The 22,522-nt window shown below is 46.7% G+C and overlaps 1 protein-coding gene across 1 annotated transcript; it reads left to right on the plus strand.

The window, feature by feature from the left end:
* The first annotated feature begins 11,243 nt into the window (after window positions 1-11,243).
* On the plus strand, window positions 11,244-18,495 carry PTCHD3 (patched domain containing 3). The gene is made up of 4 exons (XM_086614974.1): window positions 11,244-11,987; window positions 12,324-12,445; window positions 14,231-14,376; window positions 16,880-18,495. The coding sequence occupies exons 1-4, from the start codon at window positions 11,253-11,255 to the stop codon at window positions 18,493-18,495; spliced, it is 2,619 nt and encodes an 872-aa protein (XP_086471100.1). The 5' UTR covers window positions 11,244-11,252.
* The last annotated feature ends 4,027 nt before the right edge of the window (window positions 18,496-22,522 follow it).

Here is a 22,522-nt window from a genome sequence, read left to right on the forward strand (position 1 = left end):
ATACAATTCCATGTTTGCATTAGCAACGGAAAAAGGTATTAGTCTGATAGGCACATCCATAATAAAGATAAATGCCAAGAGAGCCTGGATTGACATGAGAAGGAGATAACTGCTCTAATATCCTGTTGGCACAGAAATACTGGTGACGAAAGGCAAAGATTACATTCATTGTGTGGTTGTCAGAAACTTTCTATCTCAGCGGTGTATAAAGTTACCTTCCCATAAATGAAATAGGGGGAGGTATGAAAGGTCATCCCTTACATGGATAATAGAATAAATTATTAAGTTAGCCCCTTTGATATCTTTGTTGTGTACCCAAGCTCTGCAGAAATTAAGTTTAGTTTGTGCCTAGATCAGTATTCTCTGATATATAAATATTCAAAATAATAAGTCAGTGTTTCAAAAAACAACAAACAAAGCCCAAACAGACATTGGCTGATCAAAGCAAGAGTAACAGAGAGTCACTGTTTGAGAGTTTGACTGCAGATTTTCTCCATAAATAACGTGCACTTACAGTTCCTGAAGATCTTCAAGACCTGACTGACCATTTTACAAGGAAGCTCATAAACAGGTATGCAATAAATAGCAGCCTACAAAGATAACATACTCCTTGTTAATAAGACACTGATTAAAGCGGCAGTTTTTACAGTTGTCATGGAAGTAAGCTGTGAAATAATTTATATGCACTAAGGAAAGTAAAATTTTGTGGACCTTTTAGCAGGAAGTACGACAGCCAATTATGTTCTTCAGTAGCCTCACATTACATCGTACTCAGAGCACTCCAGGGTTTTAGAGGTATAATTTAGAGCAATCCTTGTGGAAAACCTCATGATTCTGAAATCACAGTGGAGATAGGAATTTTTCTTTATGTTGGCCTGAAAAGAAATATTCCTGGAGGTAAAGTAATAAAATCTGGCAGCTCACTTTGCCTTTTTGGTATCCTATACTAATAAGCTGAAATTCTGTCCATCACTCTAATGTACAACAGAAACAGCATATCACCCAGACATTTAAAATACTTATGCAACTTCATTCTTCCTAAAAATAAAAAAGAAAACTCAAATGAACACAGAAATTCCTGAAGACCCTCACACTGAGATGGCCTCAGAACATGCCTAAGACATACTGACAGCTCAGAGACATCATGTAAGGCAGCGACAGCTTTTTTGCACAACATGGCTGCTTCTCTATTGACATTGTCCCCTCTCAAATAATCATAGAATCATAGAATCATAGAATGGTTAGGGTTGGAAGGGACCTCAAAGATCATCTAGTTCCAACCCCCCTGCCATGGGCAGGGACACCCTCCACTACACCAGGTTGCTCAAAGCCTCATCCAACCTGGCCTTGAACACTTCCAGGGATGGGGCAGCCACAACTTCTCTGGGCAACCTGTTCCACTGCCTCACCACCCTCAATGTAAAAAATTTCTTCCTTATATCTAATCGAAATCTCCCCTCTTTCAGTTTGAATCCATTGCCCCTTGTCCTATCACTACACGCCCTTGTAAAAAGTCCCTCTCTGGCTTTCCTGTAGGCCCCCTTTAGGTACTGGAAAGCTGCTATAAGATCATCCCAGAGCCTTCTCTTCTCCAGGCTGAGATAATGCGTAAGGTTACCATATTCACAGCAAATACCAGTCTCATCGTGAAGCAGGGGAGCAGCAGCCACTGATCCTGCCAGTGTTCAGTGGATGGCAATTTCACAGGATCACTGTGCACTCCCAAAACCAGGAAAAACAGACCTTCAACATGAATAAACATCTGTTAGTTCCGGGTCCTGGTGCCAGAATAACATGGGGTATTTCTTAGGTATAGTATCTTCCAAACAGATAAGCCATCAGAACTCACCTCCCATCTGGCTGCCCTCATCACCAGGCCACATCCCTCATGCTGCCCTTGTGGGCATTTTCCCAAAACTCGACTCTTTCTTGCACACTGGCTAGTGAGAGCACAGAGGGCACGCGTTTTCCAACTGATAGCCCATGGCTTGACAATTAGACTGCTTGCTTTGGATACAGGGGGTTGAAGTGCTGCATTTCGCACGTCATCTGCAGTCAGGTAACCTCAAGGTCACAGCCTGTCACTGCCTAGCACAGGTAACAAAGTTCTGTAGTTTCACCCAGGCATGCATGCAAACAGAAGCAGTAGCTAGGCAGCCCACAGAGCACTCCTGCCTCATCCAGATGGAGGGAAAGAACAGGATAGCTTAGGATAGCATAGCATAGCATAGCATAGCATAGCATAGCATAGCATAGGAGACAACTTCCCTGTCATTGTTGGGTACTATGGTGGGCACTGTAAAGAACAGGTCAGTAAAATTTCCTTCAGAAATGACACAGGCATACCTGATGCTACATTATGATGGAAGGAATGGGATGAAAGACTTCTTGATGTCAATTTTTTTATTCCAGAGTCAGTGCCTGTCATACAATTCGCAAAGTACTTTCCACGGGCAGCCTGGATACAGAAATGCCCCTCTGTCCTGGTGTTCCAAAGAGATGGACAGAAATAAGCCATCTCAGCTCTGACTGAGAAGTTGAAAGTGCAAATAGCTGTGACCTGGGAAAGGACAGGGATCAACAGTCACCAGTTGTACCAAGAGAAATTCCAGTAAGATACTGTCATGGGCAAAACTGGTAACTCATTCCGGGAAATTCCGTCAATGCAATTTATTTGCCAATCAACAATCTGTTAATTACAGATTCTGGTATCAAAGAAGACCAGAAACAACTAATCAACCCTTAGGACAAACACCTCTGCTTTCCTTCAGACACCTCTTCCCCCTGCCTCACCCTTTCTGCTCTTCAGTCCCCTCGCCGCACGCGACACAGCCTCTCTAGTGAGGTGGCAGGTGGCACAGGAGACTGGGGCCAGTGTGTGCATGGTGGTTCCTTCACTGGCAGCAGCCTCTTTCAGGTTGCACCTCTCAGCTCCTGCTCAAGCAGCCATTTGGCTCCAGCCCCTGCCCAGGCATGTTCTTCTCTCTTTCCTCTTTCCTGCTCCAGCCTGGTCTTTCTTCTTCTTTCTCCTCCTGCTCTGGCCTTCTTTCTCTTTTCGCTTGGTGTTCACTGCGGCGGTTGAATGCACGGACTCCGTAGATGTGATAACAGAGTGACCTTTATTGTTGTTATAGAGGCAGCTTTTATAGATTATTACTCTGGCTATGATGTGTCCACGCGGCCCTCACCCAACTGTGATTGATTACAAACAATAGTGCACGCACCTATTTTAACTTTACTATTGGCTATGCCTAAAAAGGAGCTATTTTTTACTTGCTAAACTAAACATCATTTTCTCACACTCTATATCAACTTCCCAAACTCCCATGTCAGCTTCTCACACTCCCTGCACCAGCTGTTCACACTCCCTTATCTTTCTCATCCTCTTTATCGGTGTTTCCCAACTTCAGAAAAGAGCATAGGCTTAAATCATCAAGGTCAAACCCCAACTGTAACTGTGTGTATGATGCCACAATTCCCCCTTTTTTGTTTTTCTGTGACCATTACTTGATGAACCGTACTCTGTACCGTTCGCTGGGAGCGTGACAATAGGCAGGGGGTGATTATTACTATGCATAAAAGAACTACTAGCAATATAATGTCTGCTTTACTAAAGATTTTAACCATCCTGTCAATTAAGAGCATTGATAAAGCAGAAGCTGTAGCATTAGTTTGTTTTGCAAGCCAACAACCCAACTTACTCAGTATAGTTAACGCCTGTGCCACTCCAACTCCTGGTGCAAATATTGAAGCTGCAATGATTTTAGCTGGTTCCCAAAATTCTGCTCTGGAATCGCACTAGCTATCATAAGCATGCACGCTGCACCTATTCCGGGTGTATCTATGACTTAAGTTCATGGTGGTGTTAGGGAAATACATTCTTAAAGTCCCTATAGTACATGGATCTCCCCTTATATGCGAAGGAATACCCTGCTAAGCTCTATTATAGCCCTGCAGAAGCAGTTACTAGCATTTTGGTGTTTTGTTTTGGTTTTTGTTTGTTTGTTTGGCCTTTTTTTCCTCAGAATCAATTACCCTTAGGAGTACAAACAATCCTACTTTTGTGGTGGATGATCGTCCCAGCAATAGTGCACATAATCCTTGTGATATAAGACCAAAGACACCAGTAGGAATTAAATGCACCAATGTGTCAGTGATTACTGTTGACCAAAACATTTAGCTGCCAATATCTCTGCTTTATAGTGTTCCGAGCCCACATTGTGACACGCCTTTACTAAATCTGCAATCGTTTTTTGCCCGATTTCTGATAAGATCAAGAGCTCGTTGGCAGTCTGTGTTAGCATTTTCAATGGCTAACTGGAATACCAACACATCTGCAGTAGCTGGATTTTCTGTTTATCTCTGAACCGCCATTTGTAGCTGATCAAAGAAATGCTCATAAGGTTCCTGTGCTCCCTGACGAATGGAAGCAAAGGAAGCCTCCTCTGTCCCAAAAATCAGGGACATGTCTTAATGCTCTCTTACCCAATTCAGCCAGTTGTTGGAAAGCCACTTGCTGTAACCCTGCCTGTGCCTGATTTTGACATGTGTGACATTTTATTCATCCCAAAATATTTAGCTCTTGATTTAAGAAATTTAACACCTATAACACTTTAGCTATTGTTTCATTGGGAGATTTCCCCATCATTCCCCCTTCTTGTTTTAAAAGCATATTCTCCAAAGTACCATGTGAGTGTTCTATGATCGGTTGCCCAGTAGGATTGTATGGAATACCAGTAACATGCTCAATACCTTATGATGACAAAAATACATGTCTGATAAGAAGTGTATGCCAAAGTTCCTGCGAGCGTAAACCACGAGGATTAACACCATTCATTGGTGGCATAATCATGTATTAACAGCTAGTACACAATTGTACGATTGAGCGGGCTTGCTCTCTTGTTATACCAAATTGTCATCTAATAGCATTAGCATTCTGATGGTAGAAGTCATGCAAGATGTTTGCCTGCATGAGCGAGTTTGGTACAAGAGCTGCACTCGTGAGAGGCTCAGCTCGCCTGTTCCCTTCTGCTATAGGCCCTGGAAGCGCAGTGTGCGCTCGCAGATGTACAATGGAATATGCATGTTTACGGTTTTGCAACACTGATATTAACTGTTGAAATTGCTGGAACAGAAGAGGATTAGTTATTTCCCGCGATGCCGATCGAGACGATCCAAGTTAAGATGCGCTGTCTCTTGGAACAACCTGGGCCCCGGGCCTCAGCCGGGCGGGGGGGCGGGGCCAAGCGGCTGCTCTCCAGGCGCGGCCGACGGGTGGGGGGGCAGCAGCGGCGGGGGGGGGGGTGGGAGGTCGGCCCTCCCTCGCCTCAGCCGGGCGGGGGGGCGGGGTGGCGATGACGACCCAGCGGCCCTGTGCCGGCCCCCCCCTTGTTGTTGTTTCTGTTGTTGTTGTTGTTGCCGCAGCTCCGGCCGCTCGCGCTCCGTAACCGCCGCCGACCCGTCCCGCCGAGGGACCATCAGCTGCGAACGAACCGGCGCAGCGGGGCCCGCCGCGCGTCTCCGTCCGCCACGCGTCTCCGTCCCCTCCAGCCGCGGCTCGCTCCGCGCACGAACGGCAGCGCCGGGGGGGTCCGAGGGCGGCGCGGCTGGCGCCGGTGTACCGACATCGTTGGAAGGGGGCGAAAGCAATAAGTCTTGTCTTTCGTTCGGGGCCCTGGATCAAAAGGATTCGATGATGGCTTTTCCAGGCCGGCAGCTCCACACAGTTCCTCTGCCGGTGGGGCCGCGGGGGAGGCGGGGATGGGGCCGCTGGAGATGGACGCCGATGTCCCCTCGCCCTCGCTCTCTCCCTCCGCGCCCTTCAACGCCTCGAACACAGCACGCCAGGCTGTCAGCTGTCGCTGCACGGCAGCATCCCCACGGGTGGCTGCATCGCAAAGTTTAATGCCTATAGTGTCCCAAGTCCTTGTCATGTATATATTTGAAGAGTTAGCCTCCGGTACACGGGCTGATACCCAAACCAGGAGTACCAGGAGCTTTATCAAGTCAGTACTGTTAATGGTGCCGTTCTGTTTCTCTAGCACTTTTGTCAACACCTTAAATACAGACTTATGTTTTGTTAAAGCCGTGCTTCCCATTGTTCCCAGTCGCTTACCTCCTCCTGTTGAGGCAGGTGCCGCTTATTTTTTTTCCTTCAGTCACTTACTTCTTCTTTCTTTTGGTTCCTAATTCTTCGTGTCTCTCGATATGGAAGACCCCATCGTCCCTGGCTGCTCACCTGTATTCTTCAGGTGTCACTGGTCCAGACTCCAGCTCTCGTACCCCGCTGTTAATTTCGGTCCGGACTGTTTGGCTCTCCCCGACGTCTCCTCCGCCGTTTCGTTCAGCCAGGCACCGCCGCCGATCGCTCTCACACCGCGATTCCAAAGCCCGTCAGTCGACTTGAATATCAGGTCCCTGTTCGGGCGCCATTTGCGGCGGTTGAATGCACGGACTCCGTAGATGTGATAACAGAGTGACCTTTATTGTTGTTATAGAGGCAGCTTTTATAGATTATTACTCTGGCCACGATGTGTCCACGCGGCCCTCACCCAACTGTGATTGATTACAAACAATAGTGCACGCACCTATTTTAACTTTACTATTGGCTATGCCTAAAAAGGAGCTATTTTTACTTGCTAAACTAAACATCATTTTCTCACACACTCTATATCAACTTCCCAAACTCCCATGTCAGCTTCTCACACTCCCTGCACCAGCTGTTCACACTCCCTTATCTTTCTCATCCTCTTTATCGGTGTTTCCCAACTTCAGAAAAGAGCATAGGCTTAAATCATCAAGGTCAAACCCCAACTGTAACTGTGTGTATGATGCCACAGTTCACCATCCTTACTTTAAGACGTTTTCGCAGAGGTGCCTGTAAAACCTCAGGTTAGAGTGAGCGATTGTCACAAACATCTGTCTTGAGAAACTGAGACAGAGATGCTCGAATGCTTTGTATTCTCCTCACTCACTAAGGGATCTCTGTGGGATGCCCTGAACAAACTGGTTTTGGAGGCCCACAGAAGTGGGGGAGCAGCCGATAATGGGAAGTCTTGCGCAAGCCGGGCAGTGCCAGCTGCTGCATTAACTCCCCTGTCTTGACCTGAGGCTAAGGGCACGTGTGTCCAAAGAGGTCATATCGTGATCACGGCAATAAAGGGGAGTGAATCGACCACCAGGACTCCCTATACCCCCCAGACCCATTTCGAGAACTTTCATGAAGAACAACCACGTATACACAACAGTACTCTTCCCCTGAAGAGGGACGACAGACACTCAAAGACAAAAGGGGAACGGGCAACCCTCTCGGTGCACACCCACCGCCGAAGGACCCTGACTGCCAGGAGAGACCGCCGCTGGACCCAAGGGTGGTGATATCTTTTATCTTTTCATCTCGCCTTTTCTTTTTGTATTCCTCCTTCTCTATCTTTGGCTTAATTTACAGGCACATAAGGGTAACACTGTTGTAAGTTCTGTCAATCTGCTGTATGTTGTAGCTTAGCGACAACAGATGCCACACTGATGTAAGTTTCGCCGAGTTAATATCCGTTGTATCCTCTCTGCGTTAAAAGTTATGTCATTCAGAGGTACCATCTTTTGCAATTTTGCTGCACCCTAAGCAAAGCTTTATTTTCAGTCTAACCTCTTGGGTCATGGCAATGACCCCCCCTCCCCGGGCAGGACGGGACCATGCCACAGGCTCCCCTTGGGATGGGCTCCGCCATGCGCTGCCCTGAGTCAGCTGCAGCCAGATGGAACTGGCTCTGGCCAGCCCAGGGCAGCCCCTGGCCTCTCCTCACAGAGGCCACCCCTGCAGCTCCGCTACCAAAACCTTGCTAATTCTGAGAGGGAAAAAATCACAGTGAAGGTAGTCAAGCACTGAAACAGGTTGCCCAGAGGCTCTGGAGCCGCTGTCCTTGGAGGTACTCCGAGCTCAGCCGGACGAAGCCCTGAGCAGCCTGGCCTCATGCCCACGCCAGCCCCTCTGAGCGGGGCCCAGCTGAGATGAGTGTCAGAGGGCTTTTCCAACCCAAATCCTTCTGTGATTCTACAAAATCGTTTTGAATCACTTCCGTTCTCAGTAAATGTTCAGAAGACAGAGGAATATGGAGGCAGACTGGAAGATGCTTGTCTTTGCACTACTGAGGACAGCCTATCCTTCAAAATAAATAACAATTCTCACAGAATTTGTGAGGAAAAAAAGACAGGGAAGCACAGCTACAGCAGGAGATGGATCCTGTTCTAAGTAGAGGGAAATGGAGGCTGAGGAGGCAAACTGCAAAAGAGCTTTCAAATAAAAAAGGTTGTGAAGCCGGGAGTCTCACTAGCCAGGCATATGTTGTTTCCTAATTTCAAAGCACTGTGCAGAAAGTCTCACATGCTGGAAACTGCATTTGCTCTCCCTATCCTGCTGTCTCTTCAGCCAGGATCTCGTTCAGCCCTGGAGCCATCGTGACATTCAAGCCATGACCAAAGCCTTGTCTGCATCTGCGAGTCTTCCTGGGCTGTGCCTGAGGGAGGCTGGGGCTGAATTCTCTTTCTCCATGCTTCTTGCAGGGTACAAATGCCTCAGTGCTGGTTGGTGGGCCCTGCTATGGAAGAGAGAAGGTTCTGGCACCTCGGTTTGAGGGTGGGGTTGCCTTCTTGCCCTCCTGGGAAATGGCCTGACCAAGGGTGCTGTGCAACAGGGAGGCAACTCAGCCACCTGAACAGGATCCGCTTCTTTGTCGGTTGGTTTCTTACAGCTGCTCTTGACTGGTTTATGTGGGCCTGAAGTTGATGATGTACCTGTGCTAGGCACATTCTGACACTAGCTAGAAATGAGGCCATTTGGGATATTAGGAATGAATTGATTGTATTTCTAGGCCCCCACAGATCTTGCTGAGAGGCAACAACAAGCTGCTCAAATGTGGGGCACCAGCTATCCCTCTCAGCTCTCTTCTAGGTATGTCAGGTATATGTCTGCTTTGCTTGTCATCATTTTGTTAGCACTGGGAAGCACAAAAAAATGTGGTACTGTGAATATTAACCCATGCGGCAATATTCCCAAACTGTAATTCACTGGAATCTCACTTTGAAGCATCCAACAAACACAACATAACCATCAGAAGAAAGGTTATGCCTTCATCCACAAATACAGGAAAAGCCTGACTTGCTGGGACTCCTGTAGCCCAGTTCCTGGCCCTGCCCCAAGGCATATCTCAGATTTTATCCTATTAGAAGTGAATATAAAATGCATGTCCAGGGAACAAGGACAGGAATTCAGATTCTTGGGGAGAAGACTGGCATATACCTCCTGCTTGAGGACCACTCTGAACTGAGAGTTGGTGGAGCCATCTTCCCATGCCAGAAGTCAGACCCTCAAGCCTCAGAAAGAGCTAACCTAAAGGCACCTACTGGCGCCCAATGTACTGGGTACCCTGATTGGGTAGCTCCTGCCACCAGGCTGTTTCCTACCTCCTGATCACTACCAGAGCTTGTCTCCAGCTCCTGAGGAGCAAGAAAGAAACTTCAGCACATCCCTGGGAACACATGAATTCCAAGAGCCATAACAAGTGGTCAATTATTTATTCTGTCTTGATGAGCCTAAAAAATTCAATAACCCTTTGTGGATGTTTTTTACAATGAAAGCATTTAGCTGGAAACCGTCTTTTCATGTCTGCTACAATGGCAATGGATCATCCACAGCCTGGTCCACTGCCAGGTTATCCTAGAAGTCTTCTTGGTGTCTGGCTATGGGGATAGGTGTGTCTCTCTAGCTTATTTGCAGACACAGGCCTGTTTTTCTCTGGAGTTATCTCCACATAAGAGAGGCTATCTTTTCCAGCTGGGTAACTCTTTGACAAGAATTCATCAAATGTCTACATCACATCAAATACTTTACCCTTTTTTTCTGAGGACAGATTCCTCCTCTGTGAAGAGCTTTTACTCTAACATGATATAAATCCATTCAAGGAAATTGAGAACAGAATGTAGGAGAAGCCATCAGTTTGGAGTCAGATTCATTTAAAAAAACTTAGATTTTGACAAGTTAGGAGCTACAGGAAATAGCTTCTAAGTGCCTGTCTCCCACAGAGAAATTCAGAAGTGACGAACCTGCCTCAGAACACCTGTGCACAGAAAAGGGAACCTGCACTAAATGCTGGGCGCAGTCGGAGATGTGTAATGCTGACCAGAGCCTGGCTGGCTGTTTTATGCTCGCAGGTGGCAAGCCTGTCTCCTTAGGATGAGAGAGAAGAAATACCTACAACTTTTCTTTGCAAGTACCGGCAGGAGAGGAGAGACTTGCTTCTTTCAAAGAAGGGCAAGAAGAAGTGCCTGTCTGTGACATATTAGCTACTCGGCTAGACACCTCTCCGGAAGTGTCACATCTGAGCTTAACGTTCTTCTCAGCCAGAGGGCACTCAAATCACTCTCAGTGTCAAGAACACCAGGCTGAGGGGTTGTTTTTGGACTTGGAAAGACACTTTCTACCATTGTTACTGCACAAGGCTCTAGGGTACCACACCGCTGAGATTTCTGCGGCTTGCCCATTGCAGTCACTAAACCTTGTTTCCAAGTATTTTATTTCTTCAGCTCTCACTCCCGTTCTGCAAACCCGTTCACCGAGAGAGCAAACACAGCAAGATGGACATCACCACTTTCTGTTCTGCTCCCAGAAGAACAATCCCTACTGATGAAGCAATGACTGCAGCAGATTCGGGGAAAACAGTAAGGACGACGAAGTCCAGAGGATGAATCAGGGAAGGAGCAGGGCCGTGCGCGGCAGAGCCGGGGCTGCAGCGCGCCCCGCGGGCGCTGGCCCGCACGGCCGCAGAACCGGGCTCCCGGCAGCGCTCAGCACGACGGGCGCTGTAACGGCACCGAGGCCTCGGCAGGACCGGGCTCCTCGGGGCGGGGGCACGACCGCGGCCCGCCGGGCAGACGGCCAGAGCCGGCACAAGCGGCGGGGGCGACAGCGCAGCGGCAGCGGCACCGGCCGCTCCGAGACCCGTGCTCGGGGCGGGGCGCGGCGCGGCGCGGCGGGGGGAGCCGCGCGTCCCCGCCTGCCGCCGCCCGCCTGTCACGGGGAGGCGGTGGAAGCCCCGGCCACACAGAGCGGGGCAGGGCGCGGTCGGGTGCTCCGCGGCGCGCTGAAGAACGCTTATTTCCTCCGTGGCCCCGGCGGGGAGGAGGCGGCTCTCCTCCGGCACAGCAAGAGGATAGCGGCGAGGGAGCTGCCGCCGGCAGCCCGTGCCCCCGCCTCGCCCATGGCGGCGGCGCGGCGCCCCGCGGAGGGCTGCTCTTGCCGCAACACGAACTGCGTGGAGCGGCCGCTGAGGCGGCTCTTCGAAGGGCTGGGGAGCGGCGTGGCCGCGTGCCCCTGGCCCTTCGTGCTGGTGCCGGTGCTGCTGTCGGGCGGGCTGGGTGCCGGCTTCCTCTTCCTGCCGCAGCGGCAGGCGAACGACATCGAGGGACAGTTCACGCCGACGTGGGGGCCCGCCAAGGCCGAGCGCGACTTCGTGCGGCGGCACTTCCCCACCAACGACTCGGAGCGCTTCTCCGCCTCGCGGCTGCCCACCGAGGGCTCCTACGCCGCCCTCATCGCCGTGGCGGCGGAGGGGCAGTCGGTCCTGGCCCCGCCGGCGCGGCTCGACGTCCTGCGCCTGGACGCGGCCGTGCGCGCCCTCCACTACGAGGAGCTCTGCGCCCGCAACGACGGCGCCTGCGCCAGCCCCAACCCGGTTCTACCGCTGCTGGAGGATGCGGCGGCGGCCGCCCTGGAGAACCTCACCTTCCCCGTCAGCGACGGCGTCTTCCTGGGGGCCGCGCTGGGCGACGTGCAGACGGACGCCGGCGGGCGGGTGCTGTCGGCGCGGGCCCTGAAGCTGGTGTATTACCTGCAGGAGGACAGCCCCGTGGTGGCGAAGAGCCAGCAGTGGCTGGAAGACTTCCTGGTGGTCATCCCGTCGGAGCTGGCAGAGTTGGGCTTTGCCTCCATTCAGGTAATGTAGGGGCAGGTACAGCCTTGCTGAAGCCACTGAGACCCGAAATGCCTGGGCTGCCCCATCACCAGAAGGGAGATGATGGAGGGAAAAGACAGGGGCCGGCCTGTAGGCTTGGCTGCAGAGCTTCGAGTAATGCTTCCAGGGTCGTCCACTCCACTCTTCTCATGCAATGCACCATCCTTGGCCTCTGCTCAGTGCAAGTGGCACTTCTGGGGTTGTGAGGGCCACAGAAATATTAGTGCCAACATCATGTTTAGCATTGCCTGTGCATGTGTATAAAGACGAAGAAAAAGAGTAGAAGTGCTTCATCTTTTCTTTCCGTGTTAACAACAGGTGACTTACTTTACCTCACTGTCCAGACAACAGGAGTTTGAAGGAAATACCAAGACGGTGATCCCGCTCTTCTCCGTAACGTATTTCTTGACAATAACCTTTTCAGTCGTCTCATGCCTAAGGTAAAATGTCTTCTAAGCTATGGATTGATGAGTGACTTCTGCTCTTCTTTACTTTGCCTAAATTGGTTTCTGCTCTTGTAAAGTGAAGTCACTCTTGAAGCTTCAGACTTCATGTAGTAATAGGCAACGTGTATTTCTTTGCTGTTTCTCTTCTACTTGTGTATATTTTCCAACTGCTTCAGTGGGGTTCATGATAAGTGCCAGATGAACACCTGAACAAGCGTTCAGTTCAGACATGCACTGCTTGGATGCTAGTATCCATTTGTCTGTTCTCTGAAGCCATCAGTCATTTCTGTGGTGCCCGCCTCATAAGAATCCTTTTGGTAGCTGATGGTTTTGAAACTATTTGAACAACTGAAACAACCTCCTACTCTTCATCTTCTTAAGAGGTCTGAGGTGCTGTAGCTTGTGGCATTGAGTTCTGCTTTACCCTATGCAGGAGGGGGGCCAGGAGTGTGATCTAGCCAGCCTGGCAGCAGCAGAATTCAGCACAAGCACTTCAGCTGGATAAAACTTCACAGCTCAACGTGGCATACTCAGTGGAGACATTCACTGAAAAGATGCGTAAAAGTCAAACAGAAAAGTCATCGTCTGGGGAGAGGGAAGGAATAAGTAGCAGTGCTATTGCTAAGTTATTCTACTACTTTCTTGCTTCATTCATAGCTTCTATCTTCCTCCTACCCACAAGATACTATTTCTTTGTAAAGATCAGTTAAAAAAGAGAAGGGCGGGGGGGGGTGGGGAGGAAGTAGTATCCTGTGTTAAGATCTGTTTGCACCTTTTTTCTGCCACCTGCTCAGTTAAGGTACAGATGAACGAGCACTAGCTTCATAGGTTACTGCAAGCCTGGGTACCACTTTAGGTATTCTGCTTACTAGTAGAGTCTGAGCCCTACCTGCTGTCCACAAAGAACTTAGCCTGCCCTTTCTTTGTGCTAGTGGAAGGTGAGCCGATGTACATTTGACAACAGTACGACAGTGTTTGTGTGCTGTGCTTGAGAGAGAAAGTTCTGCTTGGAGGTTGGGCTTGCTGGTGTAAGCATCAAGCATCATGCCCATTAGGCTGTACAGCTTCTGGCTATCAGCTGTCTCATGTCCAGTTGTTTGTGAGCGCGGACAGAGCAAGGGTGGTTTCACCAAGACACGCTTCCTGCCTTGGAAGCGAGAGGTTCTGTTGAAGTTCAGAAATGGTCTACAGCCCAGAAAATATTACTAATCAGGCAAGTGGCAACTCTCTACCCCCTGAGTGTGGTGCAAAGTCTCCCACTGGTAGTGTTTCATGGGGAATCCTTGCACCAGCCTTTCTGGGCATCTTGGCACATGGCTAGTAGCCAATCTGTCTGCTGGGAAAGCTTCTCCACACAGTACTTACTGCCTGGGAGATGCTTCCATACTACGCTGATATGCTACACCAAAAACCCATGTCAAAGGAAAGAGCTTTTAAAAATTCGTCATTGTCTGAGTCACTCTAAATCTAGCCTCTCACTAGTAGAGCTTATGTATCTTCATTTTGCCAGCTCTCTTGTCATTGATGCCAAGATCAGTACGCATCTTTACTCTTATGTATATAACTTGCTAGCAGTAATAATGTATTTAGCACCTCCTATATAAATTAATCTTGTCCAATGCTGACACCTGGGACCTCTCCTAGCAAATAGCTGCTTTCATCAAGAGTTGTCTTCACAGACTGGATACTGGCAGTATCTGCAGAATATTCACTTATCATGCCAAACACCTTAGTGACATATTTGACGTGTAACTAAGATATTCCTTAAAATATTTTCAGACTGAGCTGTATAAGAAATAATGTCTGGCTTGCATGCTGTGGAGTGGTTTCTGCTGGTTTAGCTGTGCTAAGCAGCTTTGGATTGATGCTCTTCTGTGGAGTGCCGTTTGTGGTCACTGTAGCAAACGCGCCGTTTCTTATTCTAGGTAAGTAGAAAACGCGAGTCGGATTCAGATACAAAGACGGAAGCGCAGTTAAAACAACCTGACAGTGTTACTCTTTTATGATGTCAGCACCAGATCGTACGCAGTTCTGTCCTGCAGTGAGGGGGGGGGACACTTGGAGGTGCAGCCTCCTCTGAGCTCCTACAGGGGAGTGAGCTGCTCAGCCCAGCGTACCCACACTGGGACTGGAGCTGGGCTCTGGCAGAAGGGCAGCTTTTCCCAAAAAATGATGCCTGCTTTAGCTCCACTGCTATGGCATGAAAACTAGAAATGAGAGGATGGTGAAGTTAGCACTTCTGGCATTGTTCTGGCATCCCTGGTAATTTAGCCATGCTGATTAACTATTTATTTAACTAGTGGTAATACTTCAGGTGAGCTCAACAGAGTTCTGTCACCGCATTCCCCTGTGTCATCCTCTGCTGTTTTCTGTAGGCATACTATAAGCATTTATATATCTCATTAGCTCTGGATAAGTTTGTCTACCCCAAAACAGTTTGTTGTTAGTACTGTTCTATGGGACTGCTGAATTTGTCAGCAATTTAAGCAGGTGCAGAGGTCTTTCCTGAACCTTCCACCTCTTGACCAGCTCTTTTTGCAGTACAGCGAGAGCTCCCTACTTCTCTGCTGTTAGTCAGCCTCAGGGTAACTCAACAGCAGCACCACGGAACATGTGTCCAGTGTGCAGCTCGTGCTACACTAGCACTGACTTAATCCAGTACCTGTGTATTATGAGGTGAATACGGAAAGTAAGTTACTGTAAGCTTTTGTGTCTCGTTTTCAGAGTGTAGTCTTTGGTCAGGTAAAATTGGGCCTGAATACAACTTAAGCAATGAGAAGGACTGTCTGTAATTTCAAATAAGAAATTAATCTCGTTTTGTTAAGATGGGAAATTTCCTCTGCAATATAATGATCATGTACTAAACGGTCTCATTTAGCCGTGCAGCCGAAGTGATGCACCACTCATGCAACCAGCTCCCCACAAAAACGCACGGAAGTTAGTATCATTGTATCACAGTTGCACCAACTGCTTGTTAGCCAGTGCTCAACTTTCCAAATACCGTTAGATAACGTTGCTGCAAATAAATTACTGTTTTTAAAATCTTTGTCCTATCTCCTATATGATAAATCTATGTGATATTTTCTTGGTCTTGGTCTTCTCATGCTGAGGAAAGCACACGTCACTCCCAAGTTGACAGGCGCTCTGCATCATGCTAGACGTCTGATGCAAATGCTTCTTAGGATAGGCATAGTTTCTTTGTTTCCTGCATAATTCAAATGCACTTTGTATTTGCTTTTATTTGCTTATCAATTGCAGAGGCTCTACGTTTCAGAAAGACCCCTTTGTATACCTGGGAAAGGGCTTAAGTCAGTCTCTTCAGATCTTTATAACTAACATGCAGACTTTTGCCTTCCTTGCATTAAAGCAAACAAATTGTCACTACATTAGATGAATCACTTTGAAGCCTGCCTGCTTTCCAGGCGCTGTCCCGCATTACCTGTTGACATGCTGCTTAATTCACCGTTGCGTGTCTGCTGGCGATTGCCTGTTCAGGCAGCAGACAGCGATTTCATCTGTTCTTTTACGCTTCGCTATATCATCTGTGCTTGCTCCTCTATTCACGTGGTCTTGCTTTCCCTTTTTGTGTGATTAATTTTCAGGAAATAGAAGAGCCCTTGATAGACTAAAATTGGCAAAATACTGAAGGTCTGTGATTAAAATCTCGAGAGAGTTAGCATAGCTGAGAGAAGCCCATGGACTCCTTCCCTTTCGAACTTTGGCTCACCTACCCTTGTGTCTTAGCAAAAACTCAAGCCCAGGACCCACTCTTCCTGGCAGGGTTTCCCAGGACTCTGGTTGGTAATAGACGTGAATGCCTCAGTATAAATGTTGAAGATAAATGAATAATAAATCTTAAATAAATGCTCCAAGATAAACGGGAGAGAAGATGAGAGCAAAGAGCATAAAAAGCAAACCACTGGAGAGCTGGGATCACTGTTCTCTCATGTGATAGCTACTGTTCTTCCAGTCTGCTGAAGGCAGAGCAGGAAATTATTGGCCTAATTTGCTGCAGTGATGAAGCAGCAATTCCAGACATAATGGGGAATGCTTCCGGTGATAAGGATAGCTGAACATCAGAATACACGATGTATTTAAGTCTGTGTCATCTATGTTACTGGACACCTGGACAACAGATGCAACATGGTTGTCAGAGATGGACTAGGTGTGCTGTCCTTCAGCAGAGTAGGGTGAGGGATCAATAACCCATCAGGTCACCAGGCATTTCTGAAATACAGTAAATTCAGCTACACACAAAGGGTCTGTTTTCCTGTATCTGTTTAACTCGCATCGGCACTAAAGCAATGCCGATAGCCAAACTTTCTTTTCGAAATTTTATGCAGACTTAGAAGTGATTCATTTTTCTCTTTTGTTGGGTATTAGTGAAAGCTGCCGTTTGCAATGCAGCGTTAACTTTTTCTCCTGCAGGAGTTGGTGTTGATGACATGTTCATCATGATCGCTTCCTGGGAACAAAGTTCAAGAAAAGAAGAGAAATCTGATGTTAAATCTCGACTGGCCAAGACTTACACAGAAGCAGCACTTTCTGTCACCATCACCACTCTCACAGATGTTCTGGCCTTCTTCATTGGCACCTGGACTGCTTTTCCATCTGTTAGATCATTTTGCCTCTATACAGGCACTGCTTTTGTCTTCTGCTATATATATACCATGACCTTCTTTGGGGCAATTATTGTATTAAATCATAAAAGGGAGCAAGGAGACAGACACTGGCTAACTTGTATGCCTGTGGGAGTAGAGGAAGGTCAGGCTGAGAAGTCTTGCTTGTACAATGCCTGCTGTATAGTCAACTGTTCTAGGCAGTCATCTCAGCTAGAAACCCACCTGCCAGAAAGTGAACATCCAATGAGCATGTTCTTTAAAAAGTATTATGGCCCGTTTTTTACAAATAAATGGATCAAGCTACTTGTGGTGTTGCTGTACGGAACATATTTGGGTGGCAGTGTTTACGGATGTACTCAGATCAGGGAAGGCATCGATCTTCGAAATCTGGCAAGTGATGACTCTTACATTATTCCATACTACAACGACAACAACAAATACTTCTCAGCATATGGACCCAGGGTCATGGTTATCGTTACTGAAAGTGTAGATTACTGGAATGAGGCTGTTCGTCTGGACATTGAGAACTGCATGCAGAATTTAGAGAACATTTCCTACGTAGATAAGAACCTCTCAGAGTCATGGCTGAGAGTATACACAAAAGTTGCCGAAAGTGGTTTGATAAATATAAGCAATAAGGCTGTCTTTATTAATAACTTAACGACACTGTTTAGAATTGTTCCCAGTTTTGAGTGGGACATTGACAAGACTGAGGATAAAATAGATGCTTCGCGTTTCTTCATCCAGACGGTGAACGTGACCTCAGCTGTTGATGAGAAGAATCTTCTCACTCAGTTAAGAGAGAAAGCCAAGCAGTGCATTGTTCCATTAATGGTGTACCACCCAGCGTTCATCTACTATGATCAGTACCTGGTGATAGTGCAGAACACCATTCAGAACGTTGTCGTTGCAGCCGGGGCAATGCTTGTCGTCTCCCTCTTGCTTATTCCCAACCCGTTGTGTTGCTTGTGGGTGACTTTTGCCATAGCTTCTGTTATAGTCGGTGTTGCTGGTTTCATGGCCTTTTGGAACGTCAATCTAGATTCCATATCCATGATCAACCTGGTCATTTGTATAGGGTTTTCTGTAGATTTTTCTGCTCATATTTCCTATGCCTTTGTTACAAGCGGAGAGGCATCGGCCAATAAAAGGGCAGTCGAAGCTCTGTCTCTGCTGGGTTACCCAGTATTACAAGGTGCAGTTTCTACTATATTAGGAGTAGTTGTCCTGGCTGCAGCAAAAGCCTACATCTTTAGGACATTTTTCAAGATCATGTTCCTTGTTATTTTGTTTGGGGCTCTTCACGGTCTTGTTTTTATTCCAGTGTTCTTAACCTTTTTTCGAAACTTTGGCAAATCACCACACAATACCGAATCTAAAAAGCTAGAGTTTAGGTTTAGAAATGATAAAGATTGTCCATGACTAAGTTAAATTTAATATATTATATATTTATTATACGTAGATTAAAAATGCAGTGACTTGCAGGGAATGTAAGTAGTGAAGAAAATGAAGGACAGAAGAATAAATACAACAGGGAAGCAAAGGCTTCAGAAAAGGCAGGCAAGAAAAATAACAGAAGAAATGAAAACGAACAGAATGGATTTGCATTTCTCATTTTTGTGTGATCTTGCCTAACACTTTAATGTTGTTAAACCTTTTTCTGTGATTTGTTTACTGAATATATTGTTACAAACACGCTGCATCAGCTTAACAGACTACGTTAGAGGTTTATCAGGCAACGTACACAGGTGAGAAGAATGACTCCCACTGGTTTGCATTTCCTGCCTGTTTACCTTATAGATTTATAGATTTTCTGGGTTGGAAAAGACCTTAGAGATCATCCAGTCCAACCGTCCCTAATCTCCCATTAAACCATATCCCTAAGTAGTTCATCCACCCTATGAATGTACCTTGATGCTGTAACAGCCCAATGCTGACCCTGAAGACAATTTTCCCCCCAAGAGGCTCAAACCTGGAGGTTTTACAGCAAGATCACAAGAGATCAGGTCTGCCTTGGATTGCAATGGTTCGTAGGCCTTCAGGAGACAAAGTCTGCTTCAGCTACTAATGCAGCGAGAGAAACCCTTAGGGAAGACAAACTGACTCATGTTTTCTATTCACATCTTCCTTTTCTTGGTGTCCCATTTTCTTGCTAAGATTAAACATGATGTAGCTTTAATAAGACTGTGTGTGTAGCTTCTGTTGGCTGCAGTTTGTGAAGAGATACGCTGTAGGTGATTGAATTGGCGTGGTCCTCCTGGGTAACCACTGTGGAAGACACTGTGCCATGGCATGACAGGGCAAGGATTTACTAGAGAGAATCATGCCCTGATTCAGGACAACATGAAAAAGCAACTTGGGTTTAAGCTGAGAAATCAAATGAATGATGGTAACTGATGTTTGTAATTTTAGAAAAATTCTTCTAGGAATTACTAAACCATTCAGTCCAAATCTGCCACTGTGGGATGTTTCTTCTAACAGATGCAGCAAGTGTGACAAAGCCAGGGTCTGCCTCTGTTCTGTGTGGATTTCTGACCAGTTGCATGAGACCCAGTAGACAGAGCAGAATCCTTCTGTTTCCTTCATGATGTCTCTGTTCATGGGGACAACGGACTGGAAGTCAAGTCACTCAGAAATTAATAATTAACTTCCAGGACAAACTGATAATACTGATTTTCAGAGCAGCAAATCCTAGTCTACAGGCATTTAATTAATTTCATAGAATCACAGAATGGTTTGGGTTGGAAGAGACCTTAAAGATCATCTAGTTCCAACCCCCCTTGCCATGGGCAGGGACACCTTCCACTAGACCAGGTTGTTCAAAGCCTCATCCAACCTGACCTTGAACACTTCCAGGGATGGGGGAGCCACAACTTCTATGGGCAACCTGTTCCAGTGCCTAATTAGCCTTTAGAGTCACCTTGAAAGCTACGTAACAAAGCTCAAGATAAATCACTGACAGCCAAGAAGAAATTGTGCAACCAGTTACTCGATATTGGCTGAATCTGGAATGCAACAAAAGCATTTGTCAAAGACCACCAGCAACTTTCTGTCCAGAAGCCATTATTAACCAAGTTACCACAAAAGAGGAAATTAAAATCAACCCTCCGAACGTCTAAAAAACTTTTGATTCTGTGCACAGCCTTTCAAATTTGGGTGGGGGGAGTGGGGGGGAGGGGGAGTGCCAGAGACCACATGGAGCTTAACTGAAACTTTGCTATGAATCTGTGAACATTATGTTAGTTGCTCAGATACTACAGTAATGGATGAAAATAAAACCTTTGGAGAGATGCTCTGAAGAGTTAACAACTGCAGTCATCAAGATACTCCATAGATCCCTTTGTAAATGCAAACTGAAATTGAGCATGGAGCCGTTTTTTGGAGGAGTACTTAAATGTGCATAAAACCAGAAGTGCACTTCAGCTGATGTGCCTTTCCATACCTACTTTAATCCCTAGGTCCTAGAGCAACAGGCTTTTTTCCTTCATGGAGATTAAACCAGATCAACCACGAATCACCCTGCCACTCACCCCTCTACCTGTGACAGCCTGAGGATTCTTTTATGAAATTCTTTGCAAATAGTGTCCTGAACTTTCCTGCAAATTGTTATCTCCAAATTTCTGTTGTGGTTTAGCCCCGGCCAGCAACTAAGCACCTTGCAGCCACTCGCTCACTTCTCCCCCTCAGTGGCATTGAGAGAAGAAATAAAAAAAGGCTCAAGGCTCAAGATGACGACAGGGAGGGATCACTCACCAATTATGGTCATGGGCAAAACAGACTCAACTTGAGTAAAACTCGATTTAATTCATTACTTTACTTACATTAATTCATTAATAGTAGTCAAAGACTGAAAACTAGTATCAATCTTAGAAGAAATCTGCTCCTGAGGTGGAAGTCAAAACTCAGTGCTACTACAGCCCATGTGGTACATCACTGAATCTCAGTATTATAGCCAACAGCATTAAATTTCCAGAACAGGGCACTAACCACAAAGCTAGATTTAGGGGGAAAAAAACCCAACCAACCAAAAAAAAAAAAAAAGGAAAAAAACCTCCAAAACCGAAAAACCCCAACCCCACGCACCAGAGTCTCCACTTCTCCCATTAAATGTTTCAATGTCCATATTATTGTTTTTATTATGGCACATGATAACAGCCATTTCTGCACTGATGAAGCTTCCAAGGGACCAGATGATGCACTCACATTGGCCAACGCCAGAGGAAGGCATCTTAATAAACGCCAGACAGAAGGAACAGGAGTCACACTCTTGGGGAAAAAAGAGAATGCGAATCTACTTGTGAGGGAAGTAGAGTGAGTGACCTACTTAAAGTGGTCGCTCTAACAGCTTGCCCTGATCTTTGGCCACGTTTTAGAAGCAAAAATAGTTCTTCTTGCTTCTAGGAAAGGTTTCCAAGCAAATGGAGAGAGCAGACAGCTACCAATGGCTTGATTGCTGTATTTTCACAGCCCGTTTAGGGATCCAGATTTAGGACACTGTTGTGATATTCCAGCTGACTTGAGTCATCACACAGTAGGAAGCAGCCAGAAGAAACAGGCCACATCTTTCACCAGGAGCTGGCAATTTCTTTGTATTAAGCTTGATGGCAGAATTCTGGCACAGGTCAGCCTCTGGAATGCAGCAAATTCAGAATCATGCCCAAGTTTGAGGTTCTTATTTTATGTGCCACCATGCTTGTGACCAGTTTAGGGCTGGTCAGTCCACCAAAGCACCTAGCTCTGCCCTGTCTTCCACAACACGAGGCTGCATACTTAAAGGGAACTCGGGTTATTCTCACCACCTGACTGATGTTTGAAAGCTGCCTTTGTGGTCTCCTACCTCTGTCCAATGGTTATGTGAGAAGAAATTTCAGCTCCTGGATGCACCCGAGAACACCAGAGGTCAAACCCAATGCGTAAACAGACAAGTTTCTTTGAAACCCCCCAGATACCACATGCACACGACCATCTAGGGTCTGATAGTAAACTCTTCAGTAACACCTCTGCTGTTAAGTTGGCCAGAAAGAAAGACACCTTTCTTTCTTGATGGATAATCTAACAATCTTCTTTTACGACCCAATGATACTTTCCCCCTCACCCCAACTGTGCTCACTTTTTCTTTGCATATAGCAAGAAGCTTTTGAATGAGAAAAATGAGTTAGACCTCAAGGGCTTACCCCCAAAACAGATCATTCAATACAGATTTTAGTAACTTCAAAAGTAAAAAATTTTTTGCTTTGGTTTCTAAATGCAGATTCACATTACTTAGCTGGAAAAGTTCCCATCCAAGTCCCACTACTGAAGCAGCACTTGAAAAAAATGTCTGAATACCCTACAAATCTAACTAGAGAAAGTGCAATTTTGCCATATTTCTTAAATTTATTTACAAGTTTAAATGTTTTATACACCTCAATTTACATAGTAGGGAACTTGGTATTACATTTGATAACAA

This window comes from Tauraco erythrolophus, chromosome 7, assembly GCF_009769465.1.
Source record: "Tauraco erythrolophus isolate bTauEry1 chromosome 7, bTauEry1.pri, whole genome shotgun sequence".
Taxonomy (NCBI): Eukaryota; Metazoa; Chordata; class Aves; order Musophagiformes; family Musophagidae; genus Tauraco; species Tauraco erythrolophus.